At 33.9% G+C, this 22,547-nt stretch overlaps 5 protein-coding genes across 6 annotated transcripts; 4 read left to right on the top strand and 1 right to left on the bottom strand.

Moving 5' to 3' along the window:
• The first annotated feature begins 124 nt into the window (after window positions 1-124).
• On the top strand, window positions 125-5,341 carry LOC140975565 (26S proteasome non-ATPase regulatory subunit 4 homolog). Its single transcript, XM_073439330.1, has 10 exons — window positions 125-273; window positions 376-489; window positions 656-761; window positions 1,101-1,215; window positions 1,307-1,516; window positions 1,592-1,901; window positions 2,892-3,015; window positions 4,112-4,215; window positions 4,342-4,410; window positions 5,064-5,341. Exons 1-10 carry the CDS (start codon window positions 262-264, stop codon window positions 5,106-5,108), a joined length of 1,209 nt encoding a protein of 402 aa, XP_073295431.1. The 5' UTR covers window positions 125-261; the 3' UTR covers window positions 5,109-5,341.
• Window positions 5,342-9,390: 4,049 nt separating this feature from the next.
• LOC140975573 (histidine kinase 1-like) lies at window positions 9,391-15,457 on the top strand. The gene is given in 14 exon segments (XM_073439341.1): window positions 9,391-9,770; window positions 9,897-10,086; window positions 10,089-10,138; window positions 10,253-11,047; window positions 11,130-11,377; window positions 11,474-11,633; window positions 11,739-11,865; window positions 11,944-12,033; window positions 12,124-12,318; window positions 12,472-12,541; window positions 12,695-12,737; window positions 12,972-13,112; window positions 13,179-14,066; window positions 14,245-15,457. Coding segments are annotated over 14 exon segments (3,402 nt in total). The 5' UTR covers window positions 9,391-9,581; the 3' UTR covers window positions 14,461-15,457.
• LOC140964582 (L10-interacting MYB domain-containing protein-like) lies at window positions 15,014-16,560 on the bottom strand. Its single transcript, XM_073424820.1, has 3 exons — window positions 16,202-16,560; window positions 15,354-15,486; window positions 15,014-15,268 (listed from the first exon to the last, which is right to left on the bottom strand). The coding sequence occupies exons 1-3, from the start codon at window positions 16,558-16,560 to the stop codon at window positions 15,014-15,016; spliced, it is 747 nt and encodes a 248-aa protein (XP_073280921.1).
• Window positions 16,561-17,372: 812 nt separating this feature from the next.
• Window positions 17,373-20,669, top strand: LOC140975593 (rac-like GTP-binding protein ARAC1). Of its 2 annotated transcripts, none has more exons than XR_012175006.1 (7): window positions 17,373-17,853; window positions 18,368-18,455; window positions 18,614-18,723; window positions 18,838-18,999; window positions 19,789-19,853; window positions 19,986-20,051; window positions 20,151-20,669. XR_012175006.1 is itself a non-coding variant. In XM_073439383.1 (7 exons), exons 1-7 carry the CDS (start codon window positions 17,755-17,757, stop codon window positions 20,250-20,252), a joined length of 594 nt encoding a protein of 197 aa, XP_073295484.1. In that variant the 5' UTR covers window positions 17,377-17,754; the 3' UTR covers window positions 20,253-20,669. The 2 variants fall into 2 exon arrangements, 1 of the variants encoding a protein (XP_073295484.1); XM_073439383.1 differs by having other exon boundaries at window positions 17,377-17,853; window positions 18,838-18,901.
• A 777-nt stretch (window positions 20,670-21,446) lies between these two features.
• On the top strand, window positions 21,447-22,473 carry LOC140975601 (ubiquitin-conjugating enzyme E2 10-like). Its single transcript, XM_073439400.1, has 4 exons — window positions 21,447-21,629; window positions 21,753-21,880; window positions 22,006-22,110; window positions 22,202-22,473. The coding sequence occupies exons 1-4, from the start codon at window positions 21,560-21,562 to the stop codon at window positions 22,343-22,345; spliced, it is 447 nt and encodes a 148-aa protein (XP_073295501.1). The 5' UTR covers window positions 21,447-21,559; the 3' UTR covers window positions 22,346-22,473.
• Window positions 22,474-22,547: the final 74 nt, after the last annotated feature.

Below are 22,547 nucleotides of genomic sequence, written 5' to 3' on the forward strand. Positions count from 1 at the left end.
CTTTTAATTTAATTTTTTGAAAATAATAGTAACAGGCCTTCTGGGCCTACGGGGCCATGTTTTAGCTCGAATTTCCGGTCCAATCTAAATTTTGGATCATAGCCTGTCAGATATGGCCCACTTTCACACTAACAAACAGTGTATACTAACTCCGGGGAAAAAATAAACCCAAGTTCTTTTGTGGAAACGAAGCTAAGAGACGAATAACCCCTCGACACCCTTTCAATTCTCCGATCAATCCGATACCAATTCGTGACAATCATGGTGCTTGAGGTCTGTTTCGAGATTTTCGTACTTGTATTTTCTTCTTCTTAGGATTAGGGTTTCATTGTGTTTCCATTTGTTTGCTTACCGCCTTTTTCTGTAAAAAAATAGGCGACGATGATCTGCATCGATAATTCTGAGTGGATGCGCAACGGTGATTACTCTCCCAATCGATTTCAAGCTCAAGCCGACGCCGTTAATCTGATTTGTGGAGCTAAGACTCAGGTATTTATTAACAAAATTTCACTGATTTCGGTTTGAATATCTACCCCCTTTTTATTTTCGTGTGACTGGGGATCCTATTTTATTGTGCCCCTACTACTTGTTAATTCAAGCGCTATTTATTAGATAGTTGTGGTACGTTTTATTAAGTGGTTTAACTGTATTGTAGTCCAATCCGGAGAACACCGTCGGGATATTAACGATGGCAGGAAAAGGGGTTCGAGTATTAGTCACTCCGACTAGTGATCTCGGAAAAATCTTGGCTTGCATGCACGGTCAGCTTGCATTATTGTATTTACAGTTTTGAACATCTTCGTGTATATTTTCTAGTTTATTTTTTTGCGCTCCATGACTAAGGTGTGGATTATTAGAAGCTAAGAGTTCTAAGGCACTTACCCCAAAAAGGAAATGGGTTTGGTTGGTCATGGCCGATAAATTAGCTTGGTAGTGGTGTAGTTCGATTCTCAAGGATTAATGTTTGGACTTTGGGTTTGAGTTTACATTTGATGCATGAATGTTTTTTTAAAAAAATTGAGATTGTGTTAATATCTTTTCTGTGATTGCCAATTGACGCATTATTGGGAATCGATGGACATTGTTCTTTTCTGTTTTAGGCTTAGAAATCGGTGGTGAGATGAACTTGACTGCTGGGATCCAGGTGGCGCAATTGGCTCTCAAGCATCGACAAAACAAGAAGCAACAACTAAGGATAATCGTGTTTGCGGGAAGGTATAACTCAACCATTATGTACTTTGAGGTCCTCTTTTTGTCTTTTTTTTTTCATTTCAACTTTTTATTTTGTTAATTCCTGTGTTTTTAGTCCTGTTAAATATGACAAGAAAGTGTTAGAGTTGATTGGAAGAAAATTGAAAAAGAACAGTGTATCTCTCGATATTATAAATTTTGGTGAAGAAGATGGCGAAAAGGCTGAGAAGCTTGAGGCATTACTTTCGGCAGTTAATAATAATGATAGCAGTCATATTGTTCACGTTCCTCCTGGTCCAAGTGCTCTTTCTGATGTGCTGATCAGGTGATTTGAGATGCTATCTCTGTCAATTAAAATTTAATGTACTTTCTTATTTTTGACATTATTTCTGTCTTTCAGTACCCCTATCTTCACCGGTGATGGAGAAGGGGGCAGTGGTTTTGCGGCTGCAGCAGCTGCAGTTGCAGCTGGTGGAGTAACTGGCTTTGACTTCGGTGTGGATCCAAACCTGGATCCTGAACTTGCTCTTGCTCTTCGAGTTTCAATGGAAGAAGAGAGGGCAAGGCAAGAAGCTGCTGCAAAGAAGGCTGCCGAAGAAGCTGCAAAACAGGATGTAGGAGAACAGCAGCCCAATTCACAAGATGTAACCATGGCTGAAACTGTAGACGCAGGAACCACTGTGCCTGAAAACAAGACACGCGATCTAATGGTTGGAATCTCTGGCGATAACTCATTTTTAACATCTTTAAAAATGAATAAATTTATGAAATCAAACTATAACAAGCTCTATTCTTCAAATGTTTCTTATTTGAATTGGTACTCATGATCATGGAAATTATTTGTTTGCTTCTTGAAGTGTTATTGCTTAGCTTTGTCCAAAACAGATTGGAATATTAGTTAAAATAGTTCGTGGAATATGAAAACTGGAACTAAATCTCGCTCAAATTTGGTGTATATTCCAACATGAGGCACTTGATCTAATGCACACTCTTTCTTTGGTACACATGGCTATTAGATACTTGTTTCCAAAGAACTCTCAAGTGAGGTTCTCTGACCGGGTCCGCCTTTTCATAATAGATCGAATTGTTGGGATTTATTTAACAAAAATTGTTATTTTATTGGTTCATTATTACGGAGATGATGCTACTGTTGCCTGATTTTGGCAATAAGTTCCATTAAGTTTAAACTACTATTGGTTCTATGCTTCTGCTATCATATGCAACTGCATCTCAATATTATGTTTTTGATCCTGTGGACAAATTGAAGTGGGAAAACTTTAAATTAGTCTGCCTTATAAAAAACAACAAAGAATTTAGCAAACGGGCTCACAAATATTTTGAACTCTTTATGACTTATGGAATTTGTCATTTATTTGAAATTTGGGATGCACAGGTAAAGGAATTCTCTTTATGTACTTTTTGTTAGGGGGTTGAGAGTATTGCTGCAGTTTGTGAAACAAACATCAGAAGAGATTTTTTTGATGCCCAAGAAAACTGCTCATGGCCAGTCTCATTTATGTGAATCACAGCATCTGGAGCTCAAACTTCAGTTTACAATGTTAATTTTTATTTCCTTTTTTCACTAAAACTGTTTGGATGTTTGAGTTGCTGAACAATGAACTTTTCCATATTGGTCTACTTATGCATGAGCACTATGGGCGATTGACTGGGTGTAACACGTGATTGTGAGTCATTTACAGGATGATGATAATGCGCTGTTGCATCAGGCCCTAGAAATGTCCATGGACGATTCTTCCTCTGTTGTCGCTGTTCGTGATACCGACATGTCAGATGCATCTGCTGATGATCATGATCTGCAACTTGGTGAGAATTTGTGTTGTCTTGGTAATTTCCCTATTTGATTTGTTTAGCTTGCTGAATTTTTTCCCTGTTATTCCTTTTCTGTTTAGAACATATTTGGTATTTTCTTTCTTCTGTTTTATAATTTGCATGGGATAGTGAGACATTTGGTGGTCTATATTTTAGGTTTTGTGCCACATTTTCTTAATTTAAACCTTAGAAGTGTTGCCTCTTTGCTAAGTCTGAAAAACCTGTTGAGGCTCAGAGTGACTATAGGTTTTACTTCTAATTTTACTTCTAATCTTACGTTTATATATCACTACAAAAGAGAGAGAAGAGACGATGGTCTAAAGTATGCTTAGTTCATGTTGTGTGGTTGCGATATTTCTGTTCCCAGGTCGAATGACAATGCATTGAAGGATTCGTAGTTCAGGTTCAGTTTAATTGAGTGTTCATTGAGAGATCATTGTCTTTTTTTGAATCATGGTTTGAGACCCTTTTGAGTAGAAAACTGGAAAATTTTCAACATGTATAACATCCAAAAGAATTCTGTTGCACCGCAATATGATTTAATTTTCCCAGTGACTACTTTACCTTGACAACTGTCAATTTTCATTATCACTCTATGGGGCTTGGCGTTGCCTTTTTAGAGAATAATCCTGAAAATCATGGAATTATCCTCATAAATTTGTCTTTGAAGAGAATTGGAGATATGAAGCTACGAAAGTAGCATTAAACACTCAAATAACATGGAATTCAATTTTGAATTAACCATTTTCCAATTTTGTTTCTGTTTTATGCATTTCACGTGAACAACCTCCACTCGAACAGTTTTTTTTGTTTCTTCGAGGGTTTTGTTCCTTCTTATTATTTCAATGGAGGTTTGTTGGCTATTTTGTTCGATTGCTTGGTCAGACATTTATAGAATTGTTGGATCTGAATCTGATGTATCAAGCATTTTTCTAGGTGATCGTTGTTGTTATGCTGTATTTCTGTGCTCAATGTTCTGCCTCTCTTTGGGCAAAGTTTATTCATTCCTTCTATTATAATGGGGCTTATTTGAAGTTTTATGCCTCTGGCTATTTTTTTTTTTATATTTTCCTTGTCAATGTTCTTGTAGCCCTCCAATTGTCTGTGCAAGACAGCACAGCTGATCAAACAAACCAAACAGATGTGAATAAGCTGCTTGGAGATCAATCGTTCATGTCCTCTATCCTTGCCTCTGTAAGTCTTTTATGACAAACTACAGTTTCAGTCCGCAGATTTAATGAATTCTTAATCTAGTAGATGAAATGAACTAGAAATGAACCACAACTCATTGTTTGTTTCACGACCTTCCTGTCTTAACAGCTTCCGGGAGTTGATCCAAATGATCCCCATGTCAAAGATTTACTTGCTTCCATGCAGAGTCAGTCTGAGGTGAGTTTGATGATTGATATTGGCAAAAACTAATGAAATCTAGATTGAAATTTATGTGGTGGTTTCATCATCAACTTAAAAGTCTCTTGGTATTGGTTGCTGCAGCCATGTGTATATTTGTGACCTATTTTAACAGTTAGAGTAGATGGATGATGAGGTGGTCAAAGAAAATTTTTTGGGATAATAATAATAATAATAATTTACAGATAAAATCCCAGTCTAATTTTTTGGAAGTCTACGCCGCAAGAATTAGATTTTAGTGCAAACTTTTCATGGTCCTGTTCGGTACAGTTTGTATTAGTCCTGTACCATAACATCTATATATTCTTGGAAAATTTTCCATTTTTTCCTGTTTGGTTTCTCATGTGCAATCCTTTTTCTTTCATTGGGATTTCAATGGAACATATGTAGTTGAAGGATGCTAAGACTGAGTTTTCTTTGCTTAGCTTTGGTGTTCTATAACTTATTTATTCACGGGACATAATGTTAAGTATACTAAAAAATCATACCATGAAAATGTGTTTTGAACAAAGAATACATGAAATCCAGTATAAATACTTTTTAATTATTATTATTATGAAATTAATATGCAGCTTTTCTAATGCACATTTTTGTGTCCTCGATCTTTTAATAATAATATCTTACTCCTGTAGATCAAGGATGAAGACAAGGAACCAAAAGAAGATGAAAAGAAGTGAAGATGCCACACTTGATATCCACCATCTGGTATAGTTCCAAGCATCTCTGCCTGTCCTTTTATAATTGATTTGTACCAAAACGAGCTATCGTGATTAGTAGAGGAAAAACTCTTGGCAACCTTTATATGTTTCTATATGTTCCCTATCCTTTCACAATCATTTGATGCTTTTTTTTGTATCATCCTGCAACGTATTGTCAGATTAATCTATTAAACAGATGGGAACTTTTCTTCTCTGCTTGAACAATTCTTGAACAATCTATGTCGGAGGGGAGTGATGATAAATTCGGTACTGATTCCGAATTAACTAATCAATTCGGACGCTGAATTACTGTCTTTTGTTTATTTTCTTGATTTCGATGGCTAGCTTCTCAGTTTCCTCCTTTGCTTATTTTAGGATGGTGTGAAGTATCGTTTATTGGTTATGGTATTATAGCGCTACTGTACATGTACATGTGTTGGAAATATTCAAGGTAGAGTTCATTCTCTTATTTTACATAGGATGTCATGCATTTAAAAAAAATATATTTATGTAACTATTATTATAATGTCTGGTTCTCTTATTTTTTCTAATACTCGATTCAAACGTTTAATGAAACCAAGATATGAAGTTTTTATTCGTCACAAATGGTATATGTTATATTACATGTTGTAAATCATATGTGCACCATGTAAATTTAGGAAATTGATTTTTATTTATAAAAAGAGGTAGTCGTAATAATTTAAATTTTAAATGCTGTATACACATGATGAGTTAGATTTACGTTTAAGTACCCTGAGAGCTATGAACTTTTTGGTGGTATAGATTCATGTAAAGATTTATAATTGTTTAGTTATTTTAAACAAAAAAAAGTAAAATTGGTTGTAGGTGTATCACTATCTATAGATATATATTTTTTATATAGAAAACTAATATTGTAAATTTTTGGTGGTGTGTGAATCACTATCTATAGATATATATTTTTTATATAGAAAACTAATATTGTAAAAACTTACGCGGTGACTAATATTAAAAAAAATGAGTAAATTATTTGTGAGACTTTCTCATGGATGATTGATAAGAACGATTTATATTAAAAGTAATATTTTGACATAAAATATAATTTTTTTCCATGAGTCGGTTCGGATTCACAATAGCTTTCTTATAAAACGATATTATTTTTATAAAAATATGCATGTATGAATATATATTGCTAACATTTTGAAATAATTGTGCATAGTTTGAGGATATTAATCTTATAATAATTTTTTATATTAAAAACTATATAATCATTTAAAAATTCAAAAGTTAGAATAAATATTAACGAAAATAAATAAAAATCTTAGTTTCATGTGCAATATTGAAACGGAATTATATTATTTATGCTTAATACCTTGACAATTCAATTACCAAAATTGAGGAACTTAACAGTGCTGATTTGTCATTTGTTTTCATTTCTATGTTATCTAGGATAAAAAAAACGTAAATATAATTGACTTGAATAATATTCTTTTGTATTTTTTTAAAAATTCAACCAATAAATTAACACAATTGTCAATTGACTTCGAAGTTAATCGACTATACCATACGTGGTAAATATTAAATTAAATACCTTAATGGATGAAATACTAATTTTTATTTAACAAATAATAAGTTAAAAATCAGGATTAACNCTCATAATCAAATAATGTGGATTTGTAATAAAGTTGAAGAATAATTAAAAAAAGAATTAAGGTACATAATTTTTATTAAGTATTAACAAATGCTCACCTTAACTTTTGTGGTACTACCTATTTTTCTGCAGATTCATGAACCCAAAAAGATATGCTTTATAGGATATTCGTCTTCCTGAATACTTTGCTTTAATGTCCATTTTCAATCATATTATTAGCAGTGTAGGGTACATTGTCCGTCCGTATTTTTTTAATTATACATCTGCATGAGTAATTTATTTTTATCGAATAAGGACAATGGGTAACATAACAAAGAATAATAATTATAGTTATAAAAGAAGCTTTTTTTCTGCAAAATGCCCCAATTTATCTTTTTTTTTTTCCCTGCAAATGCTCCCACGGGTATTTTTTTTAACCTCGATCAACTTTTTTTTTAAAAAATGACATTTTCAAATGTATTTAACTCCTCAAGCCATGTTTCCACACAATTATTAATTAAAATCACGAGACTTTGAACGATGAATAGATTCTCAATTGTCTTTTCGCGAACATATTTATATATCTAACATACATATAAATATACCACTTCAATTGTGAATTTCTTTATATGTCTTTGTTCATTTAAGTTGGTCAATTAAATTATTAAGTTATCTTAAGGGTTTTTTTGTAATTCATTTTCCATCTTAAATGAATTTGGACATTATTACACATTCCTCTTTTTTTCCTAATTTTATACCCAAAAAATTATTTATTTAAATTTCCTTGTTCATTTAAATTAGCAAATTAAATTAATGTCTTTTTAAGGATTTTTGTGATTTATTGTCATCTTAGATAGATTTGGATACACGTTCTTCTTTTTTTTTTAAATTTTATGTAGCCACTTCAATTATGAATTTCTTTATATGTCCTTGTTCATTTAAGTTGGCCAATTAAATTATTAAGTTATCTTAAGGGTTTTTTTTTGTAATTCATTGTCCATCTTAAATGAATTTGGACATTATTACACACATTTTTCTTTCTTTCTTAATTTTATGCCAAAAAATTATTTATTTACATTTCCTTGTTCATTTAAATTAGCAAAATTAAATTAATGTCTTTTTAATGATTTTTTTTGTGATTCATTGTCATCTTAGATAGATTTAGAAATTGATACACGTTCTTCTTTCTTTTCTAAATTTTATGTAAAAAAATATTTATTTACATTTCTTTGTCAATTTTTGTGATTCATTGTCCATCTTAGATATATTTGGACATTAATACACATTTTTTTTTTCTAAATTTTAAACTAAATTTATGATATAATCTTTAAAAAAAATTTAATCAATGTAATCCTTATAATAAATATGAATTATATTGATAGTTTATTATCATTTGTTATATATTACAATTTTATATATCAAATTTTTTAAATGAGTATTACATTTTATTTTATTTATATATATTTTTTACTATATATATTTATTTGAGTGGTATTATGTTAAAATTTTATTTCTCTTAAATTATTAATCACCAATATTAATTTATAAATGATTGATTCTGATATAAAATTAATTATCTATAATATGTATTCTAAAAAAAACATAGAAATTAAATAAAATCCGCAATGTGTAAAAAGTTAGCAAAAACAAAAGTGATATTTATCTTAATAACAAGTTTAATGATTTTATTTTAACATTATTATGATAATGTATTAAATTAAGAGAATTTTATTTAACGTTTGTCTATGTGTACTCTATTTAAGTAAATTTTAGTTTTGATTTTAGTAAAATTACTATTCTGTTAATTTTATTTTTATTGTTTTTTTCATTTTGAATTATATTTGAATGAAAAATATTTTTGCTGATTTATCATTTAAGAGAGTTGTATTATGTCGCGGATTGAAAAATGTCATCTAAATAAGTGAATATATATAATTTATTGTCATGATGTATTTTTATATATTGTGTTTTGATATATTTAGATTGATAAATACTTATAAACATGATGTGATTCAAACGACTTTAAACATTATCTAATTCTCGTGATTATATTTTTCATTATTAGTCACCTACGTGTATCGCACGTGTACATTCCTAGTATATATATATTATATATATATATATGATACACACGTGCGACGTGGAGAAGTCGCGCCTAGTGCTGTTCAATCATATTAATTAATTATCACCAAATTTCTTTGATTTAGGTCAGGCCAAAAGTGTCTGTACGGAAATATCACCGAATTTCGTATCTTATTATTTCTTCAAATTGATGAGTGACAAATTATTAAAAACAAGATTTTCAATATTAAAATTATGATCGATGTGTATAAAAAAGAATAATATATTTCATACTATTATAACGATAATAACATCACGAAATTAGTGATAGTTTTTCAAAATCATGGCTAATTTTCAACGGCAAAAATTGTCGCGAAATAAGGGACGATTTTTCAAAACCGTCGTGAATTTTCAACGATGAGAATTTTATCGATGAAATTCAAAACCGTCAGCTAGTTAGCAAAATTTTTTTTAGTGATATGTGAAGTAAGACAACCTAAAAGTGGGCATTAGAAAGTTAAAAATATATGAAGAAAATACTTTGGATTAGGAACAAAGTGAATGACACCAAAAATCCCACTTGTTTGAACACACAAAGCATAGCCATCTTTGCCTTAATAAGTCGGAATCCAGATTTCTATTCTTAACTCTTTTCTTGTACTCATTTCATATCTTTATCTCTTTCTCAACTTCTTCAACAAGTTTTTCCAAAATGGCACTGAATTAAATTCCATTTTCCATTCTAAATCTTGTACTACCTTGGCTATAACGCTGTTGCATTAATGGAGTGCTTACATGGAAAAGTCTTCAGTAAAATTTGTCATTTCTGGACTTATTTCAAAAGATACATCATTTCTCGAAGCTGCAGAAAATCTTACCAAAGAGATGTAGAAGAAGAGATTCAAGATTCAAGTACCCTTTGTCTTTCATCATCATATTATAGTGTCTTTGTCGTTCGTCTCGCTATCATGGTATGTGATTTTGTTCCTCTGGAACTCTCATCTAAGGGCCGTTAGTACTATCAAGAAACTAATGTTGGTATCCAAACTTCTAGCACTGTCTACTACCTTCGTTAATATGTTGCTACGTTTGTGCAGGTTATGCTAGCAATTTTAATAGGCTTGTTAACTTTGCTAACATGGCATATCACACGAGTCTATACTACAAAATCACTGAACTCGTTGGCATATGGACTTCGACACGAGCTTCTGCAGAGGCCAGTTTTACGTATGTGGAACATTCTTAACTCTACTGTCGAAGTTGCCACAGCTCAGGTGAAGCTCTCCGAATCGTTATCAGACGTTACAACAAGCAGGTTAATCAAGCACAGCAAATCGAGGTTCTTGATAAGATGTCTTCTTTCTTTGAGAAGATTGATTGATGATTCTCTGATTGAATGAAATTTTTTCCTGGGTGTTTACTAACCATTCTTGGTAATATGTTTATTTCGCAGCAGCTTTACGAGGTTATGAGGGAGGTTACATGGGCCTTATTTGCAAGCAACACAGCTCTCAATTCCATAACTTTGAGTTACAGAAATGGTTTTGTCCAGGCTTTCCATAGATATAGGAAGAGTAATAGCACATACTACATATTCTCTGATCTTGTTAATTACTCAATAAGCATCTCATCTGATTCTAATTCCCATTTGCTTCATCATGGATGGAACGACCAATCCATACGAGGAAACATTTCTGCAATTTGGTACCGAGAACCTCTGGATCCTTTTACGGGTGAAAAAACTGGAAAACCAACACCTATCCCACCAGATCAGTTGATAAACATCGCTGGTATTTCACAGGTTCCTGATGGTACCGCTTCTTGGCATATAGCCGTTAGCAAATATGCAGACTCGCCTTTACTCTCCGCAGCATTACCGGTTTGGGATCCATCCCACGACAGTATGGTTGCAGTTGTTGGCATTACTACAGCACTATCTAGCGTCGGACAGTTGATGAAAGATCTAGTTGAATTCCACAGTGGCCACATTTATTTGACTTCTCAAGAAGGTTGGCTTATTGCTACTTCAACTGATACACCTCTACTTGTGAATTCTACCACAGGACCAAAGCTCACTATGGCCGCTGATTCTAAGGATATCGTGATACGATCTGGAGCCGAGCATTTAAAGAAAGCCTATGGTGACAAATTTCCTCCCGGTCGAGAAGTTCATATAGAAAATGCAAAGCTTGGGACCCAACTGTATTACATAGATTCCTTTTTCTTGAACTTGACAAGGCTTCCTATGGTAAACTCTGGATTATCTTTTTTGTAAATCTCTGAAGGGTTTCCTTTTTCCGTTCTTATTTGTGTCAAACGACTTTTTACAGGTTGGGGTAATAATCATTCCAAGACAATATATAATGGGAAAAGTTGATGATAAAGCTTACAAAACGCTGATGGTATTGATATCAGCTTCAGTATGCATCCTGGTGGTCGGATGTTTATGCATCTTTATATTGACAAATGGAGTTTCAAAAGAGATGAACCTGAGGGCAGAACTAATAAAACAGTTGGATGCAAGAAGAAAGGCAGAAGCATCAAGCAACTATAAAACCCAGTTTTTAGCAAATATGAGGTAGGGTGTCTTTGGCAACGACTTTTTTGTTCATTTAACAGAGAAAAATAACTCCTCCTTTGGATTACGATACATTCTTTTTTCCTTTTGTCATAGCCATGAACTTCGAACCCCAATGGCAGCTGTAATTGGGTTGCTGGATATACTTATTACCGATGACTGTCTAAAAAACGAACAACATTCAATTATTACTCAAATTCGTAAATGTTCCACGGCTTTACTCCGGCTTCTCAACAACATTTTAGATCTCAGTAAGGTGTGATACAAGAGAAACAGAGAATATTTTTTGATTCTTTTCAGATTTGTGACTTTTCTTGCATATTAGGAAAAGATAAGTACCACTCATCTGAAAACACTGCAGGTTGAATCTGGGAAATTGGTACTGGAAGAAAATGAGTTTGATTTAAGCCGAGAACTTGAAGGGTTAATCGACATGTTCTCTGTACAGTGTATCAACAACAACTTAGAGACCATTCTTGATATTTCGGGTATGATCCCTTTTTGTCCTAAGTCTGTGACACACCTTTAATTTCTACGCAGATTTTACTAATGCTTCTATATTGCAGATGATATGCCAAAAGTAGTTCAGGGAGACTCTGGTAGAGTTCTTCAAATTTTTGCCAACCTTGTTAGCAATTCCATTAAATTTACAACTTGTAAGTTGTAGTAAATTTAACTCGAAATTTTAGTACAAAACCAAGGGATTTGCCGGACCAATCGGTTTTACCATCCTTTGCTTGTGACAGCTGGATACGTTCTTCTACGAGGATGGTGTGAGACGGTAGATACTGATAATAGCACAAGAAAGTTATCACTTAATCAAAAGGAGTCCTGGTGTGCACATAAAATGAAACGAAAGCGGGAAACGAGCCATGAACAGATATGCTCGAAGAAAGGAAACAAAATGGTTCTTTGGTTTGAGGTTGATGACACTGGCTGTGGTACGAATAATACAGCTATATAAAGTTGTATCCTGCCAACACATATGTGTGTGGGCGATCCATACAGTGATGCATATATAGTTTGTGGAGGCACAAGCTTTTTCTCCACTTGTAATTTAATGATTGACGTTTCTTGTGATTCTCATTTCTCAGGGATCGATCCAAGCAAATGGGAATCTGTATTTGAGAGTTTTGAGCAAGCTGATCCGTCAACAACTCGATTGTAAGTAGCTTATTCATGGCTTCGAAGTGAGATTTTTTGCAGCACAATAGTAAATTAGAAACTCATCAGATACAAGGAAATTGATCATAATTATCTATTAAGAAAGCTCCCTCCCAGGCAAAGTATCTAATGAATAGTTTATTTTGATTTCAGGCATGGTGGCACTGGTTTAGGCCTCTGCATTGTAAGGACCTTGGTGAGTTGATATATTTTGTGAGGAAGGACTTGCATTTCACAATAATTTCTTATAAAATATTAAAACATTTCTTGATTGGGGAGACAATCATTGCTTGCCTCTCATATGATCCACAACTATGTCCGGTTTTATGTTGGACTATAAGCAAAGAAAGTATCGGAACTTGAAAGACTAAGTCTATTAGAGGTAAGAATCTTCCAAACTTATTAAACATGATTAGAGAATTCTTAACAGGTGAATAAGATGAACGGAGAAATCAAAGTGGTGAAGAAGAACGGACCTGGAACTCTGATGCAGCTATATATGCTTCTTAATATACCGGAGGACAGAGCAAAAAGTCAGTACCAATTCAACCTGAAACAGCAATATATGACTGTATCACATTTCCCCCCTGAATCATCCTGCATAAACCTACCAAATGCATCACCCAAAAAAATACAGGTGTTTCTTGCACTCAGTGGCAGAATGACTAGATTGCTCATGACTCAGTGGTTACAAGAAAATGGAGTTCAGACCCATGAAGCATCTGATTGGAATGAGCTTACACAAAATCTTCAAGAGCCCTGCAAAAACATTAGCAAAAATTTACATAGCAAGTACACAAATCCTCATGAATCAAATTTCCAGGGCAGTATCAGCTCAATTTTAATCATAATCATCGACATAGGATTTCTTGACTTGAGCACAGAAATATGGAAGCAACAGCTTGATTTTCTAGACAAATACAGTGGACTAACCAGTTTTGCTTGGCTCTTGAACCATGACACCTCAAATGCCATCAAGGCTGAACTCCGGAAACGGGGGCACTTATTAATGACTAACAGGCCTCTATACAAAGCAAAAATGATCCGTATTTTTGAATCTGTCACAAGGGAAAACAATTCGAATGCATCACAGATTCACAAATTGCTTGAAATAGATAGTCTTCACTTGGGTTCTACCAGCTCTGACGATTCAGAGAAGTCGGAAAATGAGTGTTTTAAAAGGACTAATACAGTGAAAAGAAGGGTAGAAGAACAATATTTGAATAAATCAAATCTTGAAGATCAAAGTGCCGCGTGCTCAGACAAGGTTGATAATGACAAAAATCCTCTTGAAGGTCTACACATACTTCTTGCAGAAGATACACTGGTACTTCAGAGGGTGGCAACGATCATGTTGGAAAAAATGGGAGCAAAAGTAGTCGTTGTAGGAGATGGAATGCAGGTCCTTGATGCTCTTAACAACACGATCCAATCCAATGAATATGGAGAGGAAGTGCTTAGAGAAAACTGCACCACTTATCATACAGAATCATTGCCATACGACTTGATTTTGATGGATTGTCAAGTAAGTCTGGATACTGGTATGTTCTTGATTCCAAGGAGAAGTCATGAAGGGGGAGTCGTCTCCTCAAATTTTATATCTTATATTTTTTCGAAAAATAGTAACTTCCACTAAATCAAAATCTTGGTTATAATGTTAGAAGAAAACTGATATCTCATTTTATTTTCGCGTGAAAACACAGATGCCGAAAATGGATGGGTATGAAGCAACAAAAGCAATCAGAAGACTCGAATCCGGCACCAGTTGGCACGTCCCCATAGTTGCATTGACTGCTCATGCAATGTCTTCGGATGAAGCTAAATGCTTGGAAGTGGGAATGGATGCTTATCTAACGAAGCCAATTGACCGCAAATTAATGGTTTCCACAATCCTTTTTTTGACCAAGAGAGTAGTCTAAAATCTGATCCTTGTACCCCTCCAAGCCATGGACCTCTATCGAGTGCTTGATTTTTGTAGAAATGATACGAAGGAAATTGTACATGTAAACACAATCATGAATCATAGGCAATCAGTAGCAGTTGTGCATACAACCGTGTAAACATATCTAATACTCGAGCTATTGTTTTCTTACAATCTTTATCTCGAATTTGGGCCACAAAATTACAAATACGATTGTGAATTTTGGAATAAGAAACAGTATGTAATTAAATTACATCAAGACTACAAAAATTACATCAACTCTATATTGCATAAAATCAGCTTCTAAATGGAGACAAAATGAAGCTCATCTCAACATGCCCACTTCAATCAGTATTCACCTATTAATTGCACGTGATAGCAAACTCGCAACCTCAAGTTACTAATTCAATCATCCTCAGAAATACGAATTTTAACCTCCATCCAACTTGGGTTAAAATTTGAAGAAGAAAAAACATTCAAGTCTGACATATGTTATGCACAAGGAAACATCATCAAAGATACCAAGGAATATTATTGCCCAAACACTTTCCTCACAACCATGTTGATCGCTTTTCCACTTTAAGACCAAGGAACGTCTCCCTTGTTTTACGGTTGGTGAGTAAGTCCAGTGCACCAAAATAAACTTTATCACTAATAACATCTATTAGTTCATCCAATGCCTTGATGCAATCCGTTATTGAAAATTCTTCATTTTGCTTCTTTATAGCTTCTGCTTTGAATTTTGTAGCAGAGGCAATCTCCAATATACCTTTTGCAATACCATTTTCCATTCCTCCACGACCTCTCTTATAATTTGCCAAATCAGAAATATTTATCTCATACTGATGATGATAGCTCTTCTGATGAAATTCTCAAATGTAGTTGAGCAACCGAACCAGGAGTTTCTTCACCTTCTTTGGTTGACCTATTGTGTTTTCCAGAAATCTCTGGTTCGGCAAAGATTATTTGCAGCTGATTGTACATGGGCAGCCTGAAATCCGCACGGCTCAGCATCAGGATGTTCCTGATGGGCATATGCTATTAGGAAAGTTCATGGAAAACAATCACAAGCTTTCTTCACTTGGAGAAATTCTATTATTTCCATATGTTTTTGCAATGGTGTCAAATATTAATCGCACATTTGTCAAAATGGCGAACATATACATAACCAGAAGCATTCAGGAAAAACGATGATTGTGCCATATTTGTCAAGAAACGAAAACAAAAATAATAGTTTCATGACATTACTACATAAACACACTTGAATACATTGGATCACCGGACTTGCTCTATGAAGAAAAAAGATGAACCAATAAATATTTGCAAAATTACAATATTTGTCGAAAAAAGTGAAATGATTCTTATTTTTTCTTAAAAAAAAGACACTTTCTTCAGAAAAAAATCATCACTCCATAGCAAGTTGCTCAGGAGATTTTGGCTCAAACCACATTGAATAAGATCATAAGCAAACATGAATGTAAAGAGACATCATGATGTTATATGCTAGTCATCAATCATCATCATGATGAGCATGATTTAATCCGTATAGTGTTCTAAGATGTGCATTTAGAAAAATTATCATTGTAGTTAGGCCAGCCTAAATGTCGACATACAATAACATGGGAAGAAAATTGATCATCAAAGCCATTGGTTAGCCACAATCAGTCACCACCATGATTCCTTATCCCAGCACGTAAAATTTTGTTCTGTAGAATGAACTAGAGATGCAAGCAACTAACTTGATGTATCTGACCCAAGCTTCATCTTTTGCCATGATTTTACCTGACGTTTCTTCCCACTGAAAATCGAAATGATTGAGGAGCATCCTAACAATGATATACTGCTTCCTTAAGGCAATATAACGGCTCTTCAGTTGTTCGTTATCCCACCAATAGCCTGTTTGTATGCGGAAGTTATCACAGAAGAATTTCCACCCTTTCTTGCTAAAATTTTTATTCGATTTATTTCCCTTTTGAATCTGGTCCACCATCATGTCAACCAATGTCTTAGTTAATGATGCTGTCCACTTGGCCCGTACTTGATTTTCATGCTGCTGAACAGGCTGCGGTTTCCTTGATCGAGTTATGCGGCTTGTCATCTAGCAGATCACCATCAAACCAAATAAACAATGAATGAGTAAATTAAGGGGAAAAAGTAAGGATATACTGATCAAGTAGTGGCATCTTAATATACAGCAATATCAGACGCAATGACAATGACAAGAAACTAAACAAAGCCTTGGTTTCTTTTCCACAAACTAAAAAAAAAACCTCTGATTTTGATTCTCACATTGAGAAATAAGAACAAAGCTAGAATGTAAAATAAACCCGATTGTTATAAAGAATTCAACCGAATTACTTCACATTGTCACAATCGAAAAATAAAAAGACAGATCGTAAACATGTTTTTCACTAAAAAAAACCAAAAAAACACAATACAAACCGATCATAAGTGTTGGAAAAACCAAAAAAACCGATAATCGTAATGCAACAATTTTGTTACATTTAATTCTTGAACTCGAAATTAATATAAGTATATCATTAGTGGCATGTAACAAATATTATTATTTACTTCATATTATTACTCTTGAAACAAATTTTGTGGAATCATAAACTTGGTTCTACTAATTTTTTTATCTATACTAATAAACTTGGCACAAAAATTTTAAGTGTAATATTTGTGTATATCGCCAAAAAAAAAAATTGGCGTAATATCAAATAAAATGCTCAAATTTTAAGCTAATAGTAAATAAAAAATAAAATGAGTAATACAGTATTATTATTTAAAAGTACATAATTTATGTATTTAATTTAATTTATTTAGCAGATAAAAAGCCCATAACATGTAGCATTGGGCCCATTATACGGCCCATTTGAGAAGTGTACTGTCTCCCTAGAAGAACGAGGAGAACGATTCAATGGCAGTATTTGGCGGGTAAATCTAGTTATTTGGTGATCACTTCTCACATTTCATGCACATTTTCTCCTTTTCTCTCTAGATCTCCACCCCCCATGCTCTCTTTTTTCCCTATTTTCTTCTTCTTCTTGATCTTGTTCTTTGCCAATTAGGGTTATGGTTGGGAATTGATTGTTTCCCACATATTGTTTCAATCCATGGGGTGGAATCAATGGAAATATTGAGATTATGTACGACTTTTTTGGCATACGTTAATGTGTGATTGGGTGTTTTTCAAAACTACCTATTGCGTCAGGTCTTCTGGAGAAGATCTGGGTGGGAGAGACCAAGAGATTAGAGTGCGTGTGTCGAAAGGGGGAGTTTTCATTTCCGTAGAATGAGCGCTTCGAGATTCATCAAGTGTGTGACAGTAGGTGATGGCGCCGTTGGCAAGACCTGTCTCTTGATTTCCTACACCAGCAACACTTTCCCCACGGTCTGTCATTTGTATATTCATTGACTCTGTGGATTTGTCTTTTTTTTTTGGATGATTGTCATTCTGTAATCTGTTTACGCATTTACGATTTGTTATGATTTATTTAATTCTCGAGAAATTGCTTGAAATGAGAAATAATATAGTGGGCCTCCATTTCCTTGTCCTGTGTTAATGATTTTCGAATTTGGAGTTGATTATATCATTTATGGGAAGCCAAATGATTTTGTGAAGATCCATTCTTTATCTACTTTTACTTTGTGGTCGAGGTGCAATTCTATCTTTCTGAGGAATTTCTTTGTTAGATCAAGAGGAATAATGTGTATCTCCATTCTTCAGTGGTGTGTCATGTTGAAACTGCAATAGATGTCTTCAATGATACGTGGATTCTCCTATTATTGTGCAATCATACCTTGAATATTTTATTCAAATTGGATTTGGATTTGATGTTATGTTGTTTTCCCATAAATAGTTGGCATATGATTTATCACCTTATTCCAATTGTGAAATGAAATAGGATTATGTGCCAACCGTGTTCGATAATTTCAGTGCAAATGTGGTCGTCAATGGAAACACTGTTAACCTTGGCCTGTGGGATACTGCAGGTGAGCCCTAGACATATCTTTCATGAAATGTGTATTTACTAAAGCTTCTTATGCATATTCAGATGTTGTTAATTGTCTTTATAATCTTAGAAATTTGTGAACTTTTGTGTATTTTTGTTGTACTTTTATGAACTTTCATTTTTCATTTTATTGAGCAGGACAAGAGGATTACAATAGGTTGAGACCTTTGAGTTATCGTGGAGCTGATGTTTTCATTTTGGCATTTTCTCTTATTAGCAAGGCCAGCTATGAAAATGTCTCCAAGAAGGTGATGAGTTGATCGCTGTTCATTTGCTTTCTCTTATTTTGTCTACTTCCTTCTTTGCCTACTCGCAGCCGACTTTTTTTCTTGACGAGGTATTTTATTCGCTTATTTTTCCAGTGGATTCCTGAACTGAAGCATTATGCCCCTGGTGTCCCTATAGTTCTTGTTGGAACGAAACTCGGTGAGATGTTTTATTCATATACCCCTGACACCACTGTAAACAACACAAACAACAACGGTAGGTATTATACATGGATACAGACGGAGAAACACACTCTTGTAAGTCATAACTAAAAGCCGTAGGTGTTGATCATTTTTTATGCTTAACTTCTGTGCTTCAGCTATCCGGACAAAAATTGTATCGAGTAATGTATTGCCTGTGGATTAAGGTAGCTTTATTTGCTATATGTTTGTATCCATTGAAAAATATTGCTGAAAGTATAATTTAGTCTACTGTTGTCATTTTATTGCTGTCACTATTGTTGTTTGTGACATTTTACTAATTTTAACACAATTTACAGATGTAGGAATTGTCTGTTCAGTCTAAACGACACTAAGATTTAACACCGCCGGTGTTTTTAATTTGATGTTACCTTGTTTCCCCGTTTCATGTTTATTTATAAAATATCTTTATATGTATATGATGGCTATAGAATAAAGCAGCTCAGATGGAAGTAGTTCACCTCTGATGTCAATGTTTTTTGTGCTTGGTATGAATTCTACCATCTTCCTGCAATACAATTGCTATATTACCTTTTGCTTCCTTTATGGTTCTGTTGTCTATACAAGTCTGTAAAGCTTCATGGAGGAAGCTTTTGTGGACAGTCATTAGCTTGTTGATGAAATGTGAGAAGCATTAGGGTCTGACTTTTTCTTGTTCTTAATTCTTGCATGGTATCTCTTTTTTATGTTTATACGTCCCACAGTTCAAAGGTTAACACTTGACCTAAATTGAAAATTTTACATGTTCGAAAAATTAAATATGTTGTCAATGATCAATTAAAAATTTGTGCTTAATTTATGAAACAGATTTTATTTATTGATTCTTAATTTTTTGGGGGGATTTAGATCTTCGGGATGACAAGCAGTTCTTCGTTGACCATCCAGGTGCTGTACCGATTACTACGGCACAAGTGAGCCTATAATGCCTGACCAAATATCACTTTCCTTTTGTTGTCTTCTGATTTGTACGCCACACAAAAGACAACACTTTCTTATTTTTGCTCCTACTCTGAATTTTATGTTACTCTCTTTCAAACTTGAAGGGTGAGGAGCTAAGCAAGATGATTGGAGCTCCTGCTTACATTGAATGTAGTTCGAAAACGCAACAGGTTTGTACATTGACCTTTATTCCTAACTCTTGTCTAGTAGAAACCTCATTTCAAGATACTCAGCTCATATTTCCTTCATTTTATTTATGTTGGCTACAGAATGTCAAGGGAGTTTTTGATTCTGCCATTAAAGTCGTGCTCCAGCCACCCAAGCAAAAGAAAAAGAAGAGTAGGGCCCAGAAGGCATGTTCTATATTGTGATCAGCATTAGGGGTAGGATAACTGCTCGTCAAATGCCATTCTCTCCTGATTTCCCTTTCTTTTGCTTCTACCTCAACCCCGATGAACTGGCCGGCTCTGTGACTGTAATGGTAGCTTGGACTCTGTGTTCGTGATCTCTTGTGATAGCTTTGGCTTGGATATGTGTAGTGAATTTGACCTTTGACTGCTAAGTCACCCTTTAGACCACTTCGTTGTTCCAATTTACTTCAATTAGCTTTTTCGTATGACCAACAATTGTGGTTCTGTTTAACATTAACAGGACTTGCTAAATTCTATTTTCAATGTAAATCCCTTTTTCATGCTTTGGCATACATGGTTTATGATTTTTAATTTGGAGACATAAACCTTGCAATGTTTCTTGTGGATTTATGGTAAACATGTGAGACGTTTACCTTTGATTGACTAAGCAAGAGTGGGTAGGGGTAGTTATCTATTCCTCTCGAATGAAAAGTTTCTAAAATGCATGTAATTTTTTTTTTTAGAAAAAAGAGAAGTTTTGCCTCTTGTCTTCCAGATCTATCTATATCATTTCATCTATTTTTTGGATGTATTGCTGAATTGTCATGTTTGTTGTCACTTGTAGGACTCCTTGGTTTTGACATTTCCGAATTGTTGATATTTTTAGAACTTATATTGCCTAAATATTAAGCAACGGTACTCTTTATAAGTTTATACCTTTTATTGGCCGCCATTTTTCTTCACTTTGACAATAATGGAATAAAGTTTTGGTCAATTTATTTAAAGAAGCTAAAGAATAAGATTCCTTGGTTAATGGTGATCCACTTCTTGTTGAATAGAATGTGTATTGTGAATAGTTCTTGAAGCATAACCTTTAAAAGTGGACATTTCTCTCCTTTACAGATGTGTACTTGTAAACGATATGAATTTGGACCGCTGGATTTGGGCATTTCCAAGTGTGTTTTGTTTCCTTGAAATTCTGCTTCGCAACTTCGCAAGTGGTACTTAGTAGTGATAGAGGAATTTGGATTTAAATGTATTTTGTCCTCTTCTTTTAAGATATTGCAGCATAGTAAAGCATTTTTATTTATTTATTTTAGTGCCTAAAGAATATCACATTTGTCAAATGGGAAGATTTTCTCGAAGTCAATTGGAACCTCATTTCCAAGAGGAGAAAAGTAAGTTACTTTATCCTATGGAATTTATACCATCAACAAACCATTTTCTCCACTCTCTCAACCCTTTTATATAAGCTTGTTGTATTTGCTAAGTTTGATATCCAAAGTCGAGTTTTTCCTCAATTGTGAGATTTTCTCTTCGCTATAGCAATGGCTTCAAAAAGAATTCTCAAGGAACTTAGAGAATTGCAAAGAGACCCTCCGACTTCGTGCAGTGCAGGTTTGAGATATTATAAAATTAATATTGTAGGTCGTTAAAATAAAATTATGGAATTTGTTTTTGGTAAACAAAAAACCCTATATATGAATATGTATATTAAATGAAATATAATGATATGATCAGGTCCAGTTGCTCAAGACATGTTCCATTGGCAAGCGACAATAATAGGACCAAATGAGAGCCCCTATGCAGGTGGAGTTTTCCAAGTCACTATTCATTTTCCCCCTGATTACCCTTTTAAACCTCCAAAGGTAATTTAACTACTCAATTTTTTTTCTAAATTGTTATGGTAGAATTTTTTTTTTTTTACAGTACTGTGATTTTTTCAAGAAACCAACAATATGTTATTATTAATGTTAATTTTATCAAATTGAAGGTTGCTTTTAGGACAAAAGTGTTCCACCCAAATATTAACAACAATGGGAATATCTGCTTGGACATACTCAAGGATCAATGGAGTCCAGCTCTGACCATATCCAAGGTGGTAAACTCGATAAAGAAGACATTTGATACTGAAAATGGGAAAATTAAACTTGTGATTTTTTTTTATAATTTTGTGATTATGTGTTTAGGTTTTGCTTTCAATATGCTCTTTGCTTACCGATCCAAATCCAGACGATCCACTGGTACCAGAAATTGCTAACATGTACAAAAGTGACAAAGCAAAGTACGACTCCATGGCCCGCACTTGGACTCACAAATACGCGATGGGCTAACCCTGAATTTACTTCCATTGAAACTTAAAAGTCATCTGCTCCGAATAACACATGATTTTATTTAATGCAATTGTTATTTAAAAGCTCAAATGTGTAGAAAGTTTAAAAAAAGCAAGCGATCAAATGAACCATTGCTGTTCTTGAATTTAAGCGAAACAGATATAATGTACGAGTAGCATGAGGTTAACAATCAATCCATAAC

This window comes from Primulina huaijiensis, chromosome 1 (genome assembly GCF_012295235.1).
Source record: "Primulina huaijiensis isolate GDHJ02 chromosome 1, ASM1229523v2, whole genome shotgun sequence".
NCBI classification, from domain to species: domain Eukaryota; kingdom Viridiplantae; phylum Streptophyta; class Magnoliopsida; order Lamiales; family Gesneriaceae; genus Primulina; species Primulina huaijiensis.

Coding starts and splice junctions, on each gene's coding strand:
- LOC140975565 (XM_073439330.1), top strand. Junction 1,216..1,306: donor ATAATCGTGTTTGCGGGAAG/GTATAACTCAAC, acceptor CTGTGTTTTTAG/TCCTGTTAAATATGACAAGA. Junction 4,411..5,063: donor CCATGCAGAGTCAGTCTGAG/GTGAGTTTGATG, acceptor TTACTCCTGTAG/ATCAAGGATGAAGACAAGGA.
- LOC140964582 (XM_073424820.1), bottom strand. CDS start 16,560: ATGACAAGCCGCATAACTCGATCAAGGAAACCGCAGCCTGTTCAGCAG. Junction 15,487..16,201: donor GCTTGGGTCAGATACATCAA/GTTAGTTGCTTG, acceptor TATGCCCATCAG/GAACATCCTGATGCTGAGCC. Junction 15,269..15,353: donor GTGAAGAAACTCCTGGTTCG/GTTGCTCAACTA, acceptor GCAAATTATAAG/AGAGGTCGTGGAGGAATGGA.
- LOC140975593 (XM_073439383.1), top strand. CDS start 17,755: ATGAGCGCTTCGAGATTCATCAAGTGTGTGACAGTAGGTGATGGCGCC. Junction 17,854..18,367: donor CCAGCAACACTTTCCCCACG/GTCTGTCATTTG, acceptor GAAATGAAATAG/GATTATGTGCCAACCGTGTT. Junction 18,724..18,837: donor ATGAAAATGTCTCCAAGAAG/GTGATGAGTTGA, acceptor TTATTTTTCCAG/TGGATTCCTGAACTGAAGCA.
- LOC140975601 (XM_073439400.1), top strand. CDS start 21,560: ATGGCTTCAAAAAGAATTCTCAAGGAACTTAGAGAATTGCAAAGAGAC. Junction 21,630..21,752: donor TCCGACTTCGTGCAGTGCAG/GTTTGAGATATT, acceptor TGATATGATCAG/GTCCAGTTGCTCAAGACATG. Junction 21,881..22,005: donor ACCCTTTTAAACCTCCAAAG/GTAATTTAACTA, acceptor ATCAAATTGAAG/GTTGCTTTTAGGACAAAAGT.